Here is a 22,500-nt window from a genome sequence, read left to right as displayed (position 1 = left end):
CACTTCAGTGAACTGGATAGCCATAATTTGAATGCCATAATTTTAATTTGAATGGAAATAACCCTCCAAAAGTAACCTAAAAATAACCCTCCAAAAAGAACTGGATTGCAAAAATAGCGAATTTACTGGGGTTTTAATTCACTATTTCCTTTACAATAAAGTTTTGATCAGTCCCCTTCACACAAAAAGTATTGTGACTTCCAAATGGTCGTCACTATTCTCTGTGGTTGTTAGTGACAGCAGTTTGTGACACTGCAATTTTTAATATCATTGAATGGACTTGACATTCTAAAGAGCTTGGTTAGATAAATGACTGGCTCATGATCATATTTATTATGTGTTTCAAAACTTCACAAAACAAGCTAATACAGAGGTTTATTTACTCAGGATGAAAGGTACATTCCCTACCAGTTTGGAGAATGTGTGTGGACCACACCACACAACCACAACCACGGTTATGTGCGTGACATTATAGCTGTGGATTCATATGGTAAGGAAGTTGGCTAGTGTTGAAATATATTATGTAAATTCCACAGCTTGATCTTGTTTTTTTTGTCTGCCAATATTCTCAAAAGAAAATGCCAATTTCATTTTAACCATAAAAGCATGAGTCATGTTTGAAGATTATAAGGATCAGACAAAAGAAGCCAATTGAACTTCCTAGCGATGAAGCACTTGTTTCAGCTAGATTATGTGATTATACCTAATAATGATTACTATAATACAATACTAATTATATTACTTCACTGTAATTGAGGATCCTGCTAATGTGATGAAACAAAGTATTATTATTGTTGTTACTGTAATTATCACTATTACCTTTATTATATCAAACATGGCCCATTCAAATCAAGCAAGTTGAATGTTTTCTTGAGAAACTCAGTCTTCAAACATGTTTTATTATACTTACAGTGAAACACGCCTTACCGTGGGTGGCCACCCAACAAACTTTCACATTTTGGTACAATTATTGTGTGTAAATATGTTGACCCAACAACCCATGCAACGATGTTCAACTTACAACTCTGCAAACTTTGCAAGGAGGCGTGACTGTCAATCAAATTCACACATGCTGATTGGCGGACAATTTGTAAAAAACTTTGTTAGGTGGCCACGGTGAGGCGTGTCGCACTGTAAAAGATCATTTTAGGCGAGTTACTTGGTCATAATTTTCTGTTTAAAATATAATACTGAACATATTAACATGATAACTTCATTCTAGTGGTGATAAGTGTCATATCAGTATGAAGACAATAGTTATTGAATTGCATTTGACTTTGTTAAAAGTGCTGTTAACAAATTATTTATTAAGGATATTATACTGAACTATGAAACCCAACTGTTGAAAAAAAAGAGCTTAGTGGTATTTAAATATCTACAATCCTGATTATGAAGACATTGAAATTATAATAAGTATAGCCAGGAACTCCTTGTGGTCGCATTTGCATTTGCTTTTCTTACTGGAATGGCCATTTTTCCTTTTTTCGCCAGTGGAAATTTTAGCTTTCCTCACCCTCCCTCCCTCCTTGTTAAGTATCTGGTTGGTGCACATGTAAGTATTTCACTGATTGCTTCAGTGTGACATATTTCCTTTTTCATGGTTGCCGCTCGCGGGGTTGCCATGGTTCCCTCCTTCCCCATGGTCAGATCTCTTCCTTGCTCCACCAACCTGTAAGGCACCAGCTTCTAAGCTCATCTGCTGCTGATTAGTTTTAAGGCAATGAAACAAAATAATTAATTTTCTCAATTTTGCATTATTGTGTAACTTAGCACCATGGAACTATTATTGAGTGAGTTAAAATTAACCTTTGCCTTCATCTTATCAGCTAACCTCATACTACATTGCATTCTATAGGACTGCAACATGCCATTAAAATAAAATGCTGTGAGCATGAACCAGAGGCTATAACTTTAGTTAGGAATGGTTTTTGGCCATCCACACCCAAACAACCTCAAGTTGCCTTTGACTTGGGATTTATGAACTTGCTGCAGTACCTGTTCCTTGAATGCAGAGTGTCATTAAAATCAATTTATCAGGCACTGCAGTGGCTGGCTCCGTCTTTGTCAAAAGTGTATGTAAGTATCATCAGAGAAGCTTCATTTTGTTGCTTTGTCACAAATAACACACTACAAGCTACCATTTCCAGGCAACAATGAGCCAAAAATGCCTACATATTATTATTGTTGGCTCAGTACCATAAGTAGGCAGTTTTCTGCTAAGAAGCAATCAAGCAGCTATTACATGTATTCTGATTGCAATGGGCTGGAAAAAAGTTAAAATTAGAAAAGAAAGCTTCATGGCCGATTTCCCTGAGGCATTCCTTCACTTTCCCAGGCTCATGTATTTCACGTGATTTAAAATTTTGATACCTTTCGTTTTCATTTTATTGAGTGTGTGAGAGCTTGCCTGGCTGGCAAGTGGTCTGAGAGATCAAAGAGAGAGGTGCTTGCCAAGGCATGAAATCTTCTTGTTCCAGACAAGCAGACATCACTTTTGTCAAACCCTGTATCTATTTTTTATATTTGACCAATTTGATTATTTGATTTAATTTTCTAGGTTAAAGATATTTATCGTTTGCTCGTTGGAGATTGCTTTTGTGAGTTCAGGTATATCACCAGCATCGTGAACAATTTGAAGCAGTTCAATCCCTTGCTTGAAAGTGAACATGAATGTCCTGCTTGCCCTAAGGTTTGTAACAGTGTTCCGTTAACATGTAAGTTGAGTTCATTGTACACTGATAACTTAAGAAAAATATGAATAATGGCTATTTGTCGAAATTGAAGCCTGCCCAGTTGTTTTAGTATTCTTGACACGATGCAACTAGTACTAAGCAGTTTTCGTGCACAGAGACATTGCAGTATTTCTTTTTCTTAATTTTTGTTGTAACCTGTAATGTACCTACATGTAACATTTTAAGCTGCATTTAAATGTACAGTACTTTATTCATTGTAAACTTGTAACTTGCATTGTAATGTTTAAGTTCAATGAACATTACATGGTGTAATCTGTCTCTGAAAGTTGTCTTTTTTTAAAATAAGTTTTATAACTTATAGGATATTATTTTCCTCTGTGTCATATGATTAAACATACATTGTAAGTGAAAGTTTCTGGGCTAAAACCTTCTTGGACAGTGATTGAATATTCCAGCAGAACAAACTGTCCTAAAATAATTGGGCATGCTATTTAGTAGTAATAATCATTTTGCCAGACATTAAAGCAATGAGACAAAATGGTTAATTTTTTGTTTCACATGCTCTTTTATTTGTAAGGACTTAGCTCTTCCATGGCGTATGTGTAAACACTATTACTGCATTATATTTGAAGGAAGATGGAAGTATATTTATCTCTGTGGATGCCTTGTTTGGTTGCGTCAGGAAGTGCAGTGCCGGAACTAGTGGAAAAGATTCGAATCATGGGGAGGAACTTTTCATCAGTCAAGTGAAAGTGGACACATTTTTGGCTTCTTACAATAGGAAGTCTAACACCAAATCAATGGTACACTTACATGTAGAAGCCATCTACCAAACCCTTGTATTGAACAACAACTATGTGTCATCTTGGAATCAGTTCTGTTATCAGTAATTTGAGTAAATACTTCTCTTTAGATAGTGTTAAATCAATCTCATGATTTGAATCAAGAGAATTAGATATGTCAGTTTTTACTGTAGTGATTTACACTAAATTCCTGATGAAGGACACTTAACTCCGCCTGGGGTGTAAATTCCACCCCTGCCAGTCCCCAGCCTGGATGAAGGAGGAGGGATTGTCTCAGAATTTCAGGTGTAGTTGTAACTAAGGACTTTCTCTGCAGTTTTGATCCATCCAATTCAATCCACCCAATTGAAAGAGTGATCTTTTTTTAGGAACAATGTAACCAGTTCCAAGCAGGGTCTAGTCTACGTTCAAAGAACAAATCCAAGAAGCTGGACGAGACAGCCCTTTTTGGAGCAAGCTGTAAACATGAGGTTCCACTGAAGTTTTTCAGCTTGAAGAGAGGAGAAGAGTAAGAAATTATACAACATTTCTCGTCAATACTGCACAAAACAAATGCCATCCTTCAACTTAGCACACTCACTAATTTTTACATTTCAAGCAGGGGAGGACTTACCATATTCCTTTCAGTATGCAGTGCTTTGTTAATGTAACAAATAATTTATTCCCTTATAGCCCTGTGTCCCAGCATGATGCTTAACAAGGGTATGTAACTCAATCCTGGTTACTCACTTTAGCTTTGCTAGTTGTTTCATTTTAGTGACACAACCATTATTCTTTAACATTCTGCACCTTGCGACATGTGTCCCAATTGTGAGCTACAGTGTAGAGCCATTCTGACATTTGATCATGTGTTACTATTCACCATTTTATTGCAGGATTGGAAATGCAGTTTTTCTTCTCAAGTGGATTAAGGAAATGGTTGATAACAAATCCATCCACGTTTATTTTTTTTATGATATTGCATGCGTATTGGATACACACTTGAGAGTAAGAGTTGCGTTATTTTATTTGCATACATTGTTATTCATCTGTTATCTTCTACTGCATGTTTTTGTTCCGTACATATGTGTATTTGTTCTAAATAATGTTTCTGTCCCAGAACACACACCAGGAGTCAATACTTGATAAGGTTGCTCTTGCAATCCCTGCATTCCACTGCTATGAGCACAAGGTTTCTTGTCAGGTATCTAGAAAGAAATATTTGGACCTGTTATTATGTTAAAATATACCTGTGCTGTATATGTCACTAAAGTAGGTTTTGGCAACATTACCATTGTCTTCCCTTGGTGCTATTATAATTGTAAGAGACCCTTGATTTAAGATGGTACAGTTAATTGTAAGCAATGACTTTTATCACTTGAAATGACAGGTAAACTACAGTGGAAGAAGGCTGGAAGGGTTTGGGATGAGTGATGGCGAGGTGATGGAAAGACTGTGGTCATACTTGAGGCCAACAGGAAAGATAACAAAGGAAATGACTCCTGCACACAGAGTCGACACATTAACAGATTTTCTTATTCATTTTGCAAGAAAGTCAATTTCAGCCCTTGGTAAATGTTGTGGTTGTTTCCATTAGTCTTTTTTAAGTTCATTTAGATATTGTTGTAACTTTTTACTGATGCTGAAACAATACAGGAGACCGACTCTGTGACCATTTTAAGAAGGCTGTTGAGACCAAGAAAGAAACGGAAGATCAACTTAACTTGCTGATTGTGAAGTTAAATGAGACAGGTCTGTGGGCTGTCTATTTTTCAGACTTATTATCATATCCCATTCCATGACATTAGTACAGTAATGTTATTGTGATAATTATAAGGATATTTTGTATCAAAGTTAACACCAAGAGTACCTTAGAATACTTAGCAAGCCTTTCATTAATTCAATTAAGTTCATAAGCCTGTTTCAATCAACTCTAAGAATACTTATATAGGATTGTTACTCCTTGATATGTGAATTGCATAGACGGGTATTGTCATGGACCAGATCGGCTAATTCACTCACTCACTGATTCTCAGCATGCATCGTTCGTAGATAGAAATGCTGATGTTGCCCACTATACATGCATATGTATGTTGTCAATTAATATTATTATGGTTGTCTTTGTGAAGCAGTTGGTCTACTGTAGACGGTATTGCTGATTTATCTTTGTCTTGCTTACATGTACATGTTAAACTTTTCCAGTGTGTTGCATATTAACTTTGCGCTCCATGAACCTCGGATCCTGTCACAAGAACTTTCTCTTAATCAATGTCGCGTTTCAAACGTTTCCAGTTTTACTTTCTCCAGGTAATAAAGTTGAGATTTCCACGATCGAGGAATGGAGCAACAAGGAAAAAACTGCGATGACTAAGACCTCTTTCACAGGAAAACCTGGTATGCTTCAAGGAGATATTGTTGTTCTGCTTGCATAAGAGCCACTGATAACCATGAGGCAGAATATTTGTGTTTCATTTAATTTAATTAATAGCCTGGTTATTGCTTATGAAGTGAAATATGCATTAAAAAATTATAGTTGAAAGTACTAATTTATGTGTTGTACTTTATTTGCGAAGATGGCTTATCTGGCTCAGATGCCTACCCAGAAAAGTTGAGACAGTATTACTCTGTGAGGTATGGAAACATTGTTTTACCCATACTTGTTTATGTTGTTTTATCTCTGAGAGGGAAACCCAAACCTAGAACCAAATTAGTAACAGACCCCAGTGCATTGCATAGAATTTTAATGTTTTTAAGATATTTGCAGCTTCTGCGTATTGCCTCAAGTAAAAAGTATATGAAACTCAGTTCTGTAGAGGTTGTGCTTCAAAATTGTTTGCAATGAAGTGGATTTTATGTAGTTGTAATTCACTGAAGCACGTTTATTTAGGTGATAGGGTGGTCTCCAAAGAGCTCTGTTGTTCCTAGTAAAGCAGGGTTTAAAGGCACGGTTCCATCCTAGATGCATTACATTGTGTTATACCCCTAGTATGCAGTCATTTATGGAGGAGCATATCTGTCAGTTACAGAGCCTGTATTTGCCTTATCGTTTCAATTCAGGACAAGTTTGCAAAAGAGCAACCCAGGGTCTGACACTTGGAGTATATTGACTGTTCAACTTGAGCGGTAGGCACTTTAAAATATTATTTAGGTATTTAATCACAAGGGCCGGATTGTTTGAAGCGCAATTAGTGCAAATCCTGGGTTAACTGTGGCCGAAACCTGTACATAGCAAAGGTAGTCAAGGTTATTAGCGCTGATCAGCTTTCAAACAACTCTTCCACAGTTTTTAGTTAACCAAATTGGTAAATATGGTATTGGTATGGTATGGCGTGGTTTTAAGAACTGGTGCATGTGATTTGATTATTGCAGATTAGATCAGCAACTCAAGAAATTAGAGATTGGTCAGGCGCGGTGGTCTCCAGACAATCCTTTATATCTTGCATATATCCATGAGCTACATGGCAAGCGCCAAAAGGATTTACTGCTGTCAATGCACTCAAAGTGTTCAGAAAGGTGGTTTCTGTTGCAATTGATGAAAAAATATGCAGGTATTGACATATACTGCACATACAAGAACTCAATGATGAAAATATAATAATTATCAAGAGAGCAGGGTCGGTCCAGTGGTTAGACCACTCCCCTTCCACCACTGTGGCCCGGAATTCATTCACAGTCTTGATCCCATGCGTGGGTTGAGTTTGTTGGTTCTCTACTCTGCTCCGAGAGGTTTGTTAGTCTCCAAGTATTCAGGTGTTCCCTACGTATCCTTAATCAACATCTGATTTGAGTTGAGTTGATTAAGATGATCTGTGTGCTTATTTATATAACTCCGAGAGTTTAATAAAGTTGTTATTACTGCAGTAGTCCGTAAGTCGATAAGCTAGTGCGGTAAGACAGCCGTGGTATTGTTAGTTAAATCGATTTTGATAGACTCCTCTTAATTTTATATTGTGAAAGGGTTTGTTTCAGGATATTATTTTAGACAAAGGGATGTTTAGACCAGTGAAGAAATCGGAGACGTATGTTTCCGTAATTGTTTATCGATTTCTTTTACAGATGGACAAGCCATTGCCAGACGGTTGTGCTCGCAAATATCCAAGACTACCAATGCTGTAAAGCAGTTGGTTAAAGAATATGAGCGACCACAGACAAGCACAGGAAGCAAATACCCATCGAAGGTTTTGGTTGAAGATGCCCTTGACATAAACTCTTCCATGTGGCGTACTATTGACCGTGAGGTTGATCTCCCTTCTTCAGTCCCTTATTGTGTCAAAAGGCAGTTGATTGATCTTGTTCATATCAACAATCGATGTAATGAAGAAATAAGTATTATCCAGGAAGAAATGCGGCGGATATTAAGATTCTACGAAAGAAAAATTGAGGGTCTCGAAATGTGGTCAAAGGAGATGAGGGTGCGCAGAACAGATTCAGCGGAATGCTGTGGATTACTGTCGATTGTGCTCACCAAGCTGGATGAACTTAGAGCTTTCTCTGGATACCTTCGTGAACTTTTTTCGGCATCTGAAAAAGGAAACCTCCAGACATCAATGAAAGAAGAATCTGGAATTTTACAAGACATGGAAGATTTTAGTGACAACACTGACAGCCAAATTGAGTCTGACGACGACGATGAAGATGTCGCTGAAGAGTTGGGTGAAAGTGAGGTCTTCAAAGATTTACGCTCAGTCCTTTCTGCTGAATTTGGCAGTGACAGCGAATCTGATTCAGGCAATTCAGATTCGGACGGAGAATTGAATCCAATGATCTAATGACTGTGCTGTAAAAAAGGCGAATCTTTGTTTACATTTTTGCCTCATTAGCATAAGCCCATCGTTGTCGAATCTATCGGCCAGGAAATCAAGAAAGACCGTAGCACAATGAGCTACTTAAATGTCGGAAAAATTGAGCACAATATATCAGATCATCTCTAAGCAATTTGGCTTTGAAAATTCGAAAATTTGCAAAGAATGCATGGGCACATTTGAGATTTTGCCATCCAATAATTAAAAAGTTTTTTAATGGGTACGAACTCGTTCCTTATCAAAGTCAAGTGGCATTAAATTTGGAGATTTTACTAAATTTAACATGTTCTTTGAACTTTTGAGTCAATTTGTGAATAGCAGGATGCCTTTTGTCAGCAAACGCGTATGTTAATGAGACAAATTATAAACAATGACGTCAGCAAAGATTTCCCTACACGATGTTACTGTAAATATGCAGACTTCATGAACGAATACAAGACATTCATGAAACAGTGATCTTCACAGTAAAATAACTAGGTCATGTCGTTGCAAAGAAGCCTTACCCTTGAGCATGCAATTGTCATGGTACTGACACTGCTGTACCATTTATTTCTTATTAATCAAATTCTGGTTGGTACCTTTGATGCATATTACATGAATGTTGAATGATGATTAATGAATATTTGAAGCAGTGCGTATCACGTACTGGAGATCCAATCGATGGCAAAAATCTTGTCAAAACCAACACTTGTGGTATTTAACAAACTTAGGACAAAGTCCAGCCGTAATTTTGTGGCTTCTGCAAATGTTTAGACTTTCCAGTCTTCTCTGATAAGTACGGTAAACCGTAGGAGTAGCAATGTATTGCACTCTACCGCACATGAGATTGTAATTCCGTTTTACTACTGTCATTTTATGGCATAAATGTTATGAAATTATTTTGTGGAAAACTATATGTTTTTCCAAAATTGAAGTGCTTTTAAATATTTGCATAATTAAATGGATTATGAAAGAATCACCATAGCTTGACATTTGTTGATGTATTAAAAAATAATCTTTACTAATATATAGAATGTATTGCAATAGAATTATTCAGAAGGACTTAATGGGAAATTACAGATCCTTTTTTTGGGACTTTTATTTGGAAAGAATTTTTAATGAAAAAAAATTTAAGGACAGTGTGTCATGTTGTAAAAATATGGAGTGATTAAAGATAACAAATGATCGTTTAAGATTTGTGGCACTGTTCAGAGACAATATTCCTTTACTAAAAGTATTACCACAGATAGCAAAGACCGTAAACGTGTATAACGTCTTAAATTCATTTTAAGACATATTTGGAATTTTGGGAATTGAATATTAATTGATTCCAATTTCGAGTCAAACAAAACATTGAGATTCTGCAGATTCTGTAAGGTGTGGTGGGAGTACGTTTACAAATTACTAAAGGATGATGTTGCTAACATTCTGGGCCTTCCCAGGAGCCCATCTGGAGCGTGCAACTTCCATACAGCGTCTGTGAAACGGCGTTTTCACAAGTAGGTTTATTTTTAGACTAGCCCTTCCCGCGAATTAGGTAAAAAAACAAAGGCAGTTCCGGTTCGGTGACCCTATGACGACAGCTTAATTTCTTGTAATTAGTCATCGGGCTCCTGTCGGAGTCTCATTAGCGGAAAATTCAATCTAAAAATAACCTTACTTGTGAAAACGCCGTTGCACGAAAATAGGTAAGTTCCACGCTCCGGGTGATGGGCTCCTGGCCTTCCCAGGGGGTGGTAGAGAGTAACCAATACCAACTGTTGATGTAACTTCACCGTGGGAGTGCATTTCCTGGAGTTAGGAGGTCGCAGCATGAAAGCAGTTTGGGGGGGGGGGGGGGGGGTACGCTTAAAACCTGGAGTACGCAAATCCTGCATGTAGTATGCAGGCCCTTCCCCAGGGACAACTAAGACTAACCAATGGTACCACAACAGGCGCCATTGGATGGCGAGGTCATTTATAGGGGTCTCGTGGAGGGGGGGTATTTCGCCAAAAAACACGTTTCTCTATCGTATGCAGCGCCTTCCTACTGGGTGCTAGAGAGTAACCAATGCCATATGTACATGTAAATTCAAAGGGCGCGTGCATTTCTTGGGGTTAGGGGGTCCCAGCGGGGAGGGCGGGTGTTACGCTTACAGCCTATATCGGTTAGGGACGAACCAGACAAACTAATGGCATCACAGGATGCCCCTTCGGATGGTGAGTGCATTTCTCGGGGTTAGGGGGTCCCAGCTCAAAACTAGGGGGAGGTAGACGGCCATGACCGTTTCACCTCCAGGTGTCGGTGCCAGCTCGCCCCGAGGTGCTACGGCCCAACCGAGGGTACCCCGGGATTCTTCATCGGACGGCGAGTCATTCCTTGCGTATTAGGGGGCGTAGCTCTCAAGGAGGGAAGGGGGGGAAACAGCAAGACCGCAAAAAATCCCATCTTCGCAGGGGTGCGGCTCCTTCCCGGGGGGGCCAAAAAGAAAACCGATTTGACCGCCAGATTGGTCATGGCGAGTGTTATCTTTCTAGCCCGACCCCGCGACTCCCGGACAAATCAGGGGGGTGGGGGAGGGAGGATAGTCGCCAAGAACTAAAAAACAATGTTTTCGGGATAACTCCCCCGGGATTTAAAATTTGGCCAATCCGGGGGCGCGGTCGCGTAGGTCTCTGGGGGGGACGTCTGGTGTGGGTAGGACGAGTCCAGGGGGGGTACTTTTGTCTCTGACTGGGGGTGTTCTCGGGCCTCTGGCGGGGAGAGGTCGATTCGCCCCGGGGCGAAAAGGGTGCCAAAAGTCGTTGGGCCACGGGTTCTTGCCGCACACGAAGTCGGGTCCCAAGGGAATAAAACCTATGAATGTTATGGACGAAAAACTTCACACAGGGTACCCAATATGACACAGGATCACCAAACTTCGTCACGTGATAGATCTTGTCGAGACCTTTCCAATGGTATATGACATTGTGGGTTAACTCCAAAAAAAAACAAATATGTTTTTTTCCCGTAATTTGGCAGTGCAAATCCGTTGTTAGTTGTACTTCCACACTGGATTCAAGGCTCTTCAGAAGTCGACAAGAGTAATGGTCGCTAAATTCGACACTCGGATTTACGCTAAGGCCCTCAAACTTGGCAGGCACCTGCAAGGGGACTAGGAGGTTTAGCTCGCTGACTTAGGGGGGGATCTGACAAAACCGGGGGGAGTTATGTCCCCCAAAAGGTGTTTTTGTCACTTATGAAGAGCCTTCCCTGGGGATGTTGGAATGTTGGAGGAAAACCGATGGCACCGCGATGTGCACCACATGATTCCGAGGGCACATCTTGGGTCGGGGTATTCCAGCTGTACGAGAGCAACAGTTACGGCCCCAAAAGTAGTCCATATCCTGTATCGAGAGCATTTCCTGGGGACGCCGGACGAAAATCAATGGCACTACGACATGCGCTCGGGGATAATGCGTGTACATCGCTGGGTCGGTGGGGGGGGGGGGGGGGGGAGGGGCGGAGTTACGGGCCAACGACTCATGCGTCTTCCTTACGGAGGGCATCTTCCCGACGAGTTCCGGAGACGACTCTTTCCCCGGCGGATCGCTCATCCCCATGCCGAGTGTAAAGGCCCCGGCACCAAAACAGGAGAGGGAGGGGGCAAGACCGTGGGGACTTGGCGGGCCGGCCTTCAGAGTCCGATGACAACAGGCCCCTTCCCCGCCCAGGCTCGGGTCGAAGGAGGGACCTGGCTAGGAGGAGACTTGGAATGACTTTTCCCTCAGTCGGCCAAGGGGAAGCGGGAAGGGTTTACTCTCCGCCGACCGGGAAGTGCGCTACTTGTCCCGTCGGCCGACATGATATCGGACCAAACGGCCCGGTTTTCCCCATCGCTGACCGGGAATCGGCCTGTCTTCGGCCCTTGATGAAAGGGAAGAGTGCCATATTCAGCAGTAAGTTTTGGACTTGTCAAAACAATTTCCTATTTTCCACACTGACCGACTTGTCGGCCCGGGTATCCTGTTTCGGGAGTCAGTCACCGACTTGACAAATAAAAAGGGAAGATCAATCTCATGATCGTAGCATTCATTTCTGGACAAGAACTCTGTTACTGAACGAGCATCCTTCCCATGGGTTTACTCATCACTGGTTTCCACCCTTTGGAGGAACGCACAATGAACAATGACCTCTTTAGTTGCTATATATGTTCATTCAGTGACTTGCAGAGTACATTCCTCTGAAGAAGACAGCAGAAGGCAGGGCGAATATTGAGTTTTTACCCTTTTTTAGATCTGCTTTAAACCCCCTTGTTATTTTCTTTTTAATTACTGGCGAAGATTGCTCAAACAGTTTTATTTTATTAGCAGCCGGTAAAGTAGAAGTCGGATCCGACATCAGAACACAAAACACACCACAAAACGCCGCTTAACTTTTTATCACACTTTAATGCGATCCAAATTTCAATTTTCTCAACTGAAATCACACAAATACAGAAAATTTCATGTCATGTTGCAAATAGCAAGAGGTAATCAAAGCGGATCGGGGTACAGTTCTACATACACTCCGTTAATTAAACCAACGTTTGGGACGCACAGATCACCAAAAGTAATCAACCAATCGATCAAAAACTTTATTATGAAAAAAAGAAAAAATTACATGATAGGACATATTTAAAAAGTAGTACAAAACCGTTCTCTAGATAACAGATTAGAAAACTTTAATGTGCTTGGAATTGACCTTTTCACCGATACGGCGGTCATTTTGATTTATATTGTTTCGAAAGACATTATGGCATGCCCAGGGGGGCAAATGTTAATGTACCAAAATCGAAAATACCATAATACTCGTGGCTTGTCCCTCCAAAAATTTACATTAGCATTGGCTTCAGTCTCTCTTGGGACCATTGTGAGTCCCAAAATAAAATAATTTATGCAGAATTTTGGAGGGGCAAACAAAGAGTAGTATGGTGTTTTTGATATATATTAGTCCTTATTGCCCCCAATGGGGCATAGGGCCGCTGGTATTTTTGATACTGGCTAGTATCTCGAAAGAATGCAAGTTCCGCAAAGTACAAAATTTAAAACAAATAATAATCATAATAATAATAATAATAATAATAATAATGATAATAATAATAATAATAATAATGATAATGATAATGATGGTAATAACTTTATTAACAAATTCTTTCAAGAACAATCTGAAATTTACAATATATGATCTACTAAAATCCTAAAAATGATATTCACAATAATACTCCGTAGAAATATATAACAATTATACTATACGTTTGTATTGACAAAGTCACGGCAATAGAGTGTTCTTAAATATCACATTATGGCTCGTTCTTGCATTACAATGTCAATAATAATAATAATAATAGTAATAATGATGACAATAAGAGGGCTGTTCCCAAATGAGTTAACTAACTTCAGAAGATAACCCTTTTAGGGAAGAGTTCACATTCGGAGGAAGGAACTTTCCATTAATTAAGATCTGCAATGTTAGCACGCATCCCGCAATATGTTCTTCACGTGCACTAGCAACAGAGGTTGTCATCTCCACTGGATCCACTCCGTTCAAGTGTCTCGACAGAGCACAGTTGAAAGGAAGTTGAACATCATGTAAAGAAAACCTTCTAAAACCGCTGAAAAAAGAAACGTTAGCGCAAAAATGCAAAAAGAACTGCATTAGCTGCAGAGATGGCGCAGTAGTGAGAGCACGCACCTCCCACAAATGTTGCCTGGGTTCGATTCCCAGACTTGGCGTCATACGAGGGTTGAGTCTGTTAGTTGTCTGCACCGAGTGGTTTTTCTCCGGGTACTCCGGTTTTCCTCTTTCCTCAAAAACTAGCATTTGACTTGACCTGCGCTAATTGCTTACTTCAGTTTGCAGTGTCCCCAATTAGTGCTCCGTCGCCAGAACGACTAGACACTTAAAGAAAGTTTTATTATTATTTTTTTATTTTATTATGTATTATTATTATTACTATTTATTATTATTATTATCATTATTATTATTACAAATAAAAGTCGTGACTGTGTACGTGCGCCAACTATTGAAAGAAATTGACTTCGTACATCAGATGGCAATACGGCCCAGTCTTTTACGAACTTTATGGACTACTCCTGACAACTCGCCAAGCGATACCGTAACGTGCTTTCGTTCCATATGTCAACCGGATTTCAGCATGTCATTTCGAAAAGTGGCAAGTACATAATTTTGTTGCTGGCCAATTGACTTCTCTTCCCTGCCATTTTAGGCGCAGAAGCCAGAGAAGAAGCTGAAAAGATTGTACCCCCAATACAATAGCCGAATGGGAATTGAGTTTATAGATCTTAAAATTCAGGAATGTCCTTGTTAGAATTCGGCAAATTGGGGGTTATATACATAAGACCGGGACGAACTCAGACCGGTATGATCTTGTACCTGTACCTGGTGTGGTTTCGGGACGAAATAATGTTTCGTCCAATAAATATATGGCTGACCCAAAAGCATACACGCAGGCTTGAAACTTCTCGACCCAGTCTGAGATTTGTTGTCATTTACAAGACAACGGTACGAACTCAGACCGGTGTGAGTTCATTGCCAGGCCTGTCTTATGTAACGCATACCAAGAAATTATGGAGGCCGATACGAACTCATGCCGGCCTGAGTTCGTCGCCTCTCTTATTTTTGTTGAAGATGTAGCATCTTTATCAAAATCCGCTCAAGGATATCGTGTACGACTTTAAACCAAACATTTACATTACAACAATCGTTGCAAAAAGGCAACGCAAAAATATATTGGCGTAAATACAGATTTCAAGAGTGCTGCCAGAAAATCCTAACTATTTTTGAGAGCATTGAGGGACAGGTGCTGAGATTTGCTAACAGGATCTCCATCAAAATATTTTGTCGCCCTCTAAATCTCTCCACTATAGGTAGTACATTCCAACAAGTGTCGGTTTGTGCATTTCAAATTGGATTTGTTTGCCAGGCAATGAAAGCGTTTATTCAGTTTCACGAACTGATAAATTGCCTGCTACTAACTGAAGTACTTACTGCTCACACTTAACAGTTTCTAACTTTATAGTCACGAAAAATGCACGCCGGAAAGAAGTAAGGCATACCTCGAAAAAAATTCAGTCATGATTCATAAATTTAAGTTGGCTACAAGGCCATTCGTAAAAGCCACCGACACAGACAGGTTCTTCCTCATCAAATGCACCAGGAAATATGGGATGCAGTGCTGGGTTCAGCACTCGAAGAACTTCGACCACCACATTTCCCTGAGCAACTGATCGACCGTGCATTTGAGTTCTCGAAGTCAAGACACAAACCGCATGGATTCTGCTGCTTGTGTCAGGAAGCATCATTCCGAACTCGGTGCCTGTGGAATATAAGTAAAACACATGGATAAAGTACATTGAACAATCATATTTGTAGTGTTGCAAGCATGCAATCTTACCTTGAGGAATGATAAAACCAGTCTGAGAGGGAGGTTGTCTATGTAATGGCCCACATGGACGGGTGGACGTGGGTGGACGAACTTGGACTCGGGTAGTAGCTTGATTGGGAGGGACAAAGGTTGAAAATACACTGGAGGGGCTATCACCAAAGGGGAGAGTGGATGAGTGGATTTCTGAAGGCTGAACAACAGCAGGGACCGAAACATTGTATATGGTGGTTGTTGTATCACTGACGGGGACCGAAGAGAAAGAGTTAGTGGGAAGGCTATTTGCCGTACATAAACTGAGTGTGCGACCACTGACAGGGGCAGTGGTTGTGTCTGTAATGGCCGTGGATGGGGAAACCCGAATGATACTTGGAACATTGGTGATTGCGTCACTAGTAGAAGGGGCGTCATTGGCAGGTGAGGAAGTATCCATTGAAAAGGAAACACTTAAAGTCCATTGATGACGTGTCTGCCACAGTTTGCGTCGTTGCCCAGTACCATACAGAGCAGGCTTCCTCGGCACTCTTCCAACTTCTCTCAGTAAATCATCGGGCAAGTCCTTAAAAACAATACCCAGCTGCTGAAGCTTAGCATATGGCATTTTGCGGGCTTCTTCTTTGACAAGATCGCCTATACAGATCAAAATACATAGTTAATCTTCATAAATAGCTTCGCCAAGCTATAGCTCAAAGATAAAACGCAGTTCTCGGGTAGTCTCTCATATACCGGGCCCCGAAATAGTTAAACATTAACAGCTAATAGCATCATACAACAAATACTAGGTACACAGGAACAGAACTTGTCTTACACAGGGTACAGAGGAATGAACCACTACGGGGTCAGGGGGAACACAGGGAGGGGAGACAGCGGGTATAGAGGAACAGAGGGACAGAGGATCAGGGGGTATAAAGGAACAGCGGGTAAACAGGAACATCGGATACAGAGGGATGGAGGGTAGATGAGGTATATGAGAGATCAGCCCAATTCTCGGATTAAGCCATTACCATGGCTTGCCTTTAGAGGATACTTATAGAGAGCTTATAAAAAGCAAAGTATGCTGCAGGTAAGTTACAGCTGTAACACCGTGCTCATTTACAAACTATGAGGGGCTGATAGACTCTCTGCTGTCCGTTCACTTGAAGATGGAAAACACCTGATGTATCGAGGGAGAAACAAAACTAAGACACACGAATAGCATACTATATTTGGCATTGAACAGTTCCTGAAGAGGTTTTGTTGACACTTCCTCTTTCTTGTCCTGGTGACCTTTAAATAATCAAAAATAGCACAGTCAGAACTAAAGCTCCTAGCTATAGGGAGTTTCTCCCATTACTCTTAAAAATACTAATGAATTAGGAAATCCTTATATGTATATTGCAGGGCAATCATTGGCCTTTACATACTTAGCAATAATTGTTGGAGGTGTAATGCCTGGTGCACCAGTGTACAGATTGACAAGAGGGTTATCCAACAAGACCCAAGGTTGTTGAGGCTGCTAACATCATCTATGATTTGGGTCTGTGACTCGTAACTTTTCAAGTTACATTTCGTGTCTATCTTTTAATCAGAGGCAAGAAACATGTCTAAATATGAATTCTTCATGACATACAACTGCAAAGCAAACGTGTATGCACAGTACAGCATACATGACTAGACCGAATGCATAAATGGCGGCCAAGAAATATTTTTTTGTTTATGTACTAATTAGACTCACTAGCCTCGTTTGCATGGACAAAATACAAAAGAAACGTTGCTTGAGAGCGAGGCTAGTGGTTTTGGGCCACCATTTATGCATTCGGTCTATAACTTTTGCTGGTTGGAAGTGTACTTATCAATAATTTAACCGCTGACGCAGACAAAAAAGCAATCTGCCATGAAAACAATAATGGACTTTACAACAATTGCAAGCTACCCGTTCGAAAAATAGTCAGTACTTTGATCCAAACACTACATCTTATGATAGTCCTTTTATGACTGGGGGTCAGCAGTTAAGGTATCTTTAACTATACTTCCAACCTGCAACGTGAAACAAGCGTTTGGCCTTTTTACAAAGCTCCAGTGAAATTAAGCAACTGATTCAATTTAAAAGAAGTGCCGCTACGTGCAGTATGCTTCGTAAACATGGTCTGCTGCAATTTCATGTCCTCAGCATTTCCTTGAGGTGTCTATTCAAACCAAATCTTATCCACAAGGCATATATAGTTCAATCTATTTGTACTCCACACTTATATACCAAAAATTAACATATAACAGTCCTCTGCTGTTGGTGTTTGTTTGAAATTGTTCTCTGGATGATAACCTACAAAAATTATATGAGATTTTTCTGTCTAGATAATAAATTTTAAAACGTTACTGTCCCTTTTCCAAGGTTTCAAATCTTTCTGCCTTGTCAGCCTTTTTGTTGACCTCTGAAGCCAGCTTGGAATGGTGCAATGACAATCACCGAAAGACCTTGTGTAATCAACCAGTGGCTTAATGTAATTCACTCCATAACACAAACTATCACACTTATCATGTTTTTATGTCAGCCGAAAAGATCCTGGGAACATATCCAAGACAACAAAAACAATGGACGCATGTATGTTGTAAGCCAAATATATAGAATAACGAGGTACTAGTGCACATGTGCTTTTGTCAACAGTCTATTTTAAATGCAATAGGAAAGTGAATGACCACTGGCATTAAGGTTACTTGAAAACTCCAGAGAAACAGGATAACTTCTCCAGGGGCTTGAACTACGTACCACAGCTGTAGACCTACCACAATCAAGACCACTGAAGCAAACATTTCACCCAATCCGATAGTCTACACAACAGGTACGTTATATTTGCAACATTATTTAAAGCAGTACACCAGTAAAAGGCTCAGTTAAAATATCACTTGACAATGAAGGTGAAGAAATAAATCACTGCAACGGTAACTTTCCAAATAAATTTATGCCACTTTCAGGATAAATTTGAATTCTGTAAGTGATTTACAATCTTAACTTACATTGCAAGTAACTAGAAAACAAGGGAATAATATTGCAACCAGGTGCAGACATCACCCGCTCCCCAACTGAAGACGCTCCTTGATAGAGTGTTCCATCCAAACCACACAACAACAAACAATGGCCTCCCAATGTTTCCAGTTCTGCGACCTGCAATTAAGTTTATCAAAACTAAGATTGGCATTGTACTGTCTTATTATGGCGTATAACTATAATTATTCCAACCACTCTTCTACTAGTTTCAAGCTTGCTAGATCTGTACCAAAGCTTAGCCTGTGCTTCTTTAATAAAATTAATTGTAACAATAATTGTAATAGCTCATGCCATGCCAGCCAATAGAAATGCAGTAATCACTGGTCACACGCACGCCTCCATACTTATTATTGTGTCCAAATTACAGAAGTGACACACAGAGAACTACATGTACTACTTAAAAGGTGAAATCTGTATGGTACTTACAAGACAGCAGCTCGCCATTATAAATATACCCAAAAAGATTTGCCCTGCAAGGAATATTTCCAGTCACATGTCGCCCATTCTTAATACAGGGCATGATAATATTATCAAGGATTTATATATCATTACCCGAATTTAAACACCCTCACTGTCAAACTTGGAAATCTGAGAGCACCCAAAATGTTTGAGGAAGGTTTGAGGTTCACCTTGTTTACTATTCATTGGCCTTTTCATTTAAAACACATGTACATAATTTCCATAAATTGATCTTTTACACATCAACAGTAACTTCCCCATAACGACAAAATAACTGTGCACTAATGAGCATAAATGTATGAAATATTCCTAGTGTGAATATTTCAGTTAAAAGTATTTGTTACCAATATTATTGTTATTATTATCATAACAAAGTGACAAATTTTTGTATGCAAATAGTCAAGCTACCTCCTTCATCATATTCTTGATGATCCTCTTTGCCCTCTCATCTTGCGACAGTGAAGATACACCTGTCAATGAGGTTGACTCAGCTGCCTTCCTTCTATAAGAATCTTTATCAGATTCATTAAGGCCTCGCCATTTTTCACCAAGGGCACGAAAAACCTCAGCATTTCCACCAACTTGCTCTGTGAAAACAAATGAACATATGCGAAATCCTTTTTTCAGCGTCATAATGAAAATTCTTAACCGTGCACTGCCTGAATGAATGATTGCAGCAGCATCCATTGTTTTTCCTGTGTACGACAACATAACCTCATCATAAATCAAAAATAGAACCTAGACAACCCTTAATACTGGGTATTTTTTTCAATAAAAAAAGGCACAATAGTTGGTATTTACCCTGATACCTCAACTAACATAAATAAAAAAAATTGAGAATTAATATCTTAAATTTGTAGCAAATATTTTTCCTTTTACCGATATGGATTAATTACACATTCCCATCTTTCTCCTTCAAGAATTAATTACTGAATTTGAATTATCATTATGGTATGCAGTCCAAAATGATAACAATACTTACTAAGTGTCACAGTAAGAACTAACATTATCAACATAAGGTAATAGATTCTATTTTATATTGTATACCGGTGTGTGTATTGGTGTGTCAGCATGACCCCAAAGCAATGGATCTTTGTAATTGGACATCACAGAATTTATTAAAAACCATGGTGTGCTTTATTAAGGTAACTTTGAAACTACATCAAATTAAACTTTTACTAAAAAAAAAAAAAAATAAAATAAACTTACCATTCTTAAGCATTTCACTTGTAAAGGCGTTGAAGCCAGACCGCTTCCTCACTAGCTTTTTGCTGGTAGACGCATCTACTCGTCTGGTGCCATGAAGGTTGGAATTGTGATTGTTTATCCAGTGCTTCAAAAGGAAATACCATAATTACATTTATTTACATTATGTTTACCTTGCACCCCTTGGGGTGCAGGGATGGCGTAGCGGTGAGAGCACTTGCCTCCCACCAATATGTCCCCGGTTTGATTCCCAGACTCGGTGTCATGTGTGGGTTGAGTTTGTTGGTTCTCTGCTCTGCACCAAGAGGTTTTTCTCCGGGTACTCTGGTTTTCCCCTCTCCTCAAAAACCAACATTTGATTTCATTTGCGTTAACTTGTTACTTTCAATTTACAGTGTCCCCAATTAGTGCTCTACAGCATTAGAAGATTAGACACTTAAATAAAGTTTCTTTCCTTTCCTTTCCTTTCAATGACTGTAAGATAATATGGATATTCTTTTAACATCAAAGTGGGTAAAGCATAGCACCCAAAAGTTTGTTAATGCACAGATTATTTGAAAACTTGACGCAATAATTACATTTTGAGACAACTCTGTAGACAAAGAGGTTTCAAATAAAAAGCCACGATTAACAACTTGAGGACTGGCCAAGTCTGAACACTAATCAAAATAAGATGGAAAAAACATTTTGTGGTTGGAATTGCTCTTTTTGTCACGGTAAAATTTGTTAAGGTAATGATCACATGCAAACTGAACAAATACTGCATATCCTTTTTTTCAAAGGTTATCTATTGAAAAGATTAATCACTTCAATTTCAAAACAACACACAACAGTCTCTCTCTCTAGATAAATGGATGTGTATATGACAATTCCAGCCTCGCATGGCTATAACTACAATGATTAATTAAAGCTGAATTTCACTTGCAAGACAAGCAAAAAAGCAAAAGCAACATACACGAAAAACACGGTAAAGTTTAGATCATTAGAACCTTTTGTTAGGACAAAAAAGCTGATTTACCAGAAACATAAATGTGCACATCCTCCCTACTCGGAGCACAATACTTTTGCATGGCTATTGAAAACAAGCCCGTACATCTCTTTTTTTAGACAAACTGTGACATATTAACCTAAACATCATTCACCTCAATGTCTTCAAAGCAAGCAGGAAGGCACACTGTTATGCAAATGACTTACAAAACAACCCTTGAATGTCACTTCAAGAGTGTCCAATGTAGGAACCCACAGCAATGCTACCATCATACCTACTCTTAGTACCCAATTATGTGGTTAGCCAGGCTTACTCTGTTTGCTGGGATGAGTTTAAGCCTGGTATTACAATTATATGGTCTAAATATCATATATATGTAACAAAGAAGTAAAATTAAAAATAATAATACTAATAATAACAACCACAAAAACAAACTGTACAGGGGAAAGTGCTCTGAAATTGCTTGGCATGCCCAGTAAACAAAATTACATAGAGATATCTAAGCCTGCCTAACTGCTAAACAGGTTGGCCTGTTTGTCAGGTAAGCGTAAAACTGAATTTTAATGTGTTTCACCAGTAAACTGGGATCTTGGCAAACGGGCCACCCATTGACTCACGTAAGTGCATGATACCTTTGAGTAGTATACCACAAAATTATGATCAGTGCGGATCCCCCTTCAAATAAATTTTTGGTATATAACTACATGTAGATTTCCACTCAACAAAACAAAGATTGTGATTGGATGGTTCTTGGTTGCATGACCCTATCAAATTAAAATGCATTCTGACCCGGAAACATAGCAGTGTTGCCAACTCATAGAGTCAACTTTGTTTCTTTAATTATTTTGCTTTGATTGTTGAACTGACAGTCAAAATATATAAAGCCCTTTTCTAATGTCTGGTCCCTCTTGGTCCCTCTGATAACTCCATACATTAAGGGTATTTTGGTACATGTCCACCCTTTCAATCAAAACCTGTGAGTGGCTGTATTCCTTGGTAAGTTATGCCCCTGATAAACTTCAAAATAATGCATCCTGACCAGTAAACAACAGACCATTTCACAGTTGTAGCTTAGGTTCCAGGCATATGAATGGATGCAATATAGTGCCAGAGACCTTGTTTACATACCAACGTTTTTAATTTTCATATGCAAATGCAGACTAGTT

At 39.4% G+C, this 22,500-nt stretch overlaps 3 protein-coding genes across 4 annotated transcripts in view; 1 reads left to right on the top strand and 2 right to left on the bottom strand.

Moving 5' to 3' along the window:
• LOC137990754 (uncharacterized) overlaps window positions 1-9,341 on the top strand; it is a 10,169-nt gene extending 828 nt beyond the window's left edge. Inside the window, exons 2-15 of the mRNA XM_068835865.1 lie at window positions 388-490; window positions 1,856-2,076; window positions 2,558-2,689; window positions 3,326-3,496; window positions 3,865-4,004; window positions 4,372-4,483; window positions 4,596-4,679; window positions 4,866-5,046; window positions 5,132-5,227; window positions 5,783-5,869; window positions 6,049-6,106; window positions 6,533-6,598; window positions 6,845-7,023; window positions 7,532-9,341. Of these exons, the coding sequence (XP_068691966.1) occupies window positions 388-490; window positions 1,856-2,076; window positions 2,558-2,689; window positions 3,326-3,496; window positions 3,865-4,004; window positions 4,372-4,483; window positions 4,596-4,679; window positions 4,866-5,046; window positions 5,132-5,227; window positions 5,783-5,869; window positions 6,049-6,106; window positions 6,533-6,598; window positions 6,845-7,023; window positions 7,532-8,244 (2,343 nt within the window). The 3' untranslated portion in view covers window positions 8,245-9,341. The remainder of the gene's footprint in view (window positions 1-387; window positions 491-1,855; window positions 2,077-2,557; window positions 2,690-3,325; window positions 3,497-3,864; window positions 4,005-4,371; window positions 4,484-4,595; window positions 4,680-4,865; window positions 5,047-5,131; window positions 5,228-5,782; window positions 5,870-6,048; window positions 6,107-6,532; window positions 6,599-6,844; window positions 7,024-7,531) is intronic.
• Window positions 1-22,500, bottom strand: part of LOC137993010 (zinc finger CCCH-type antiviral protein 1-like) — a 43,841-nt gene that overhangs the window by 14,556 nt on the left and 6,785 nt on the right. The gene's annotated exons all lie outside the window — the stretch shown is intronic.
• The window catches only part of LOC137990753 (uncharacterized), a 10,785-nt gene continuing 1,194 nt past the window's right edge, over window positions 12,910-22,500 (bottom strand). The window contains exons 2-7 of one of the 2 annotated variants that reach the window (XM_068835864.1): window positions 20,350-20,473; window positions 19,549-19,727; window positions 18,651-18,798; window positions 16,860-16,925; window positions 15,672-16,289; window positions 12,910-15,593 (exon numbers count right to left, since the gene is read on the bottom strand). In XM_068835864.1, coding sequence (XP_068691965.1) covers window positions 15,346-15,593; window positions 15,672-16,289; window positions 16,860-16,925; window positions 18,651-18,798; window positions 19,549-19,727; window positions 20,350-20,473 — 1,383 coding nt within the window. In that variant the 3' untranslated portion in view covers window positions 12,910-15,345. Of the gene's footprint in view, window positions 16,290-16,859; window positions 16,926-18,650; window positions 18,799-19,548; window positions 19,728-20,349; window positions 20,474-22,500 lie in introns of both variants that reach the window. The other variant, XM_068835863.1, reaches the window with a different exon arrangement.

The sequence above is a fragment of the Montipora foliosa genome, chromosome 2 (assembly GCF_036669935.1).
Source record: "Montipora foliosa isolate CH-2021 chromosome 2, ASM3666993v2, whole genome shotgun sequence".
NCBI classification, from domain to species: Eukaryota; Metazoa; Cnidaria; class Anthozoa; order Scleractinia; family Acroporidae; genus Montipora; species Montipora foliosa.
This window is presented reverse-complemented; position numbering and strand designations above follow the sequence as displayed.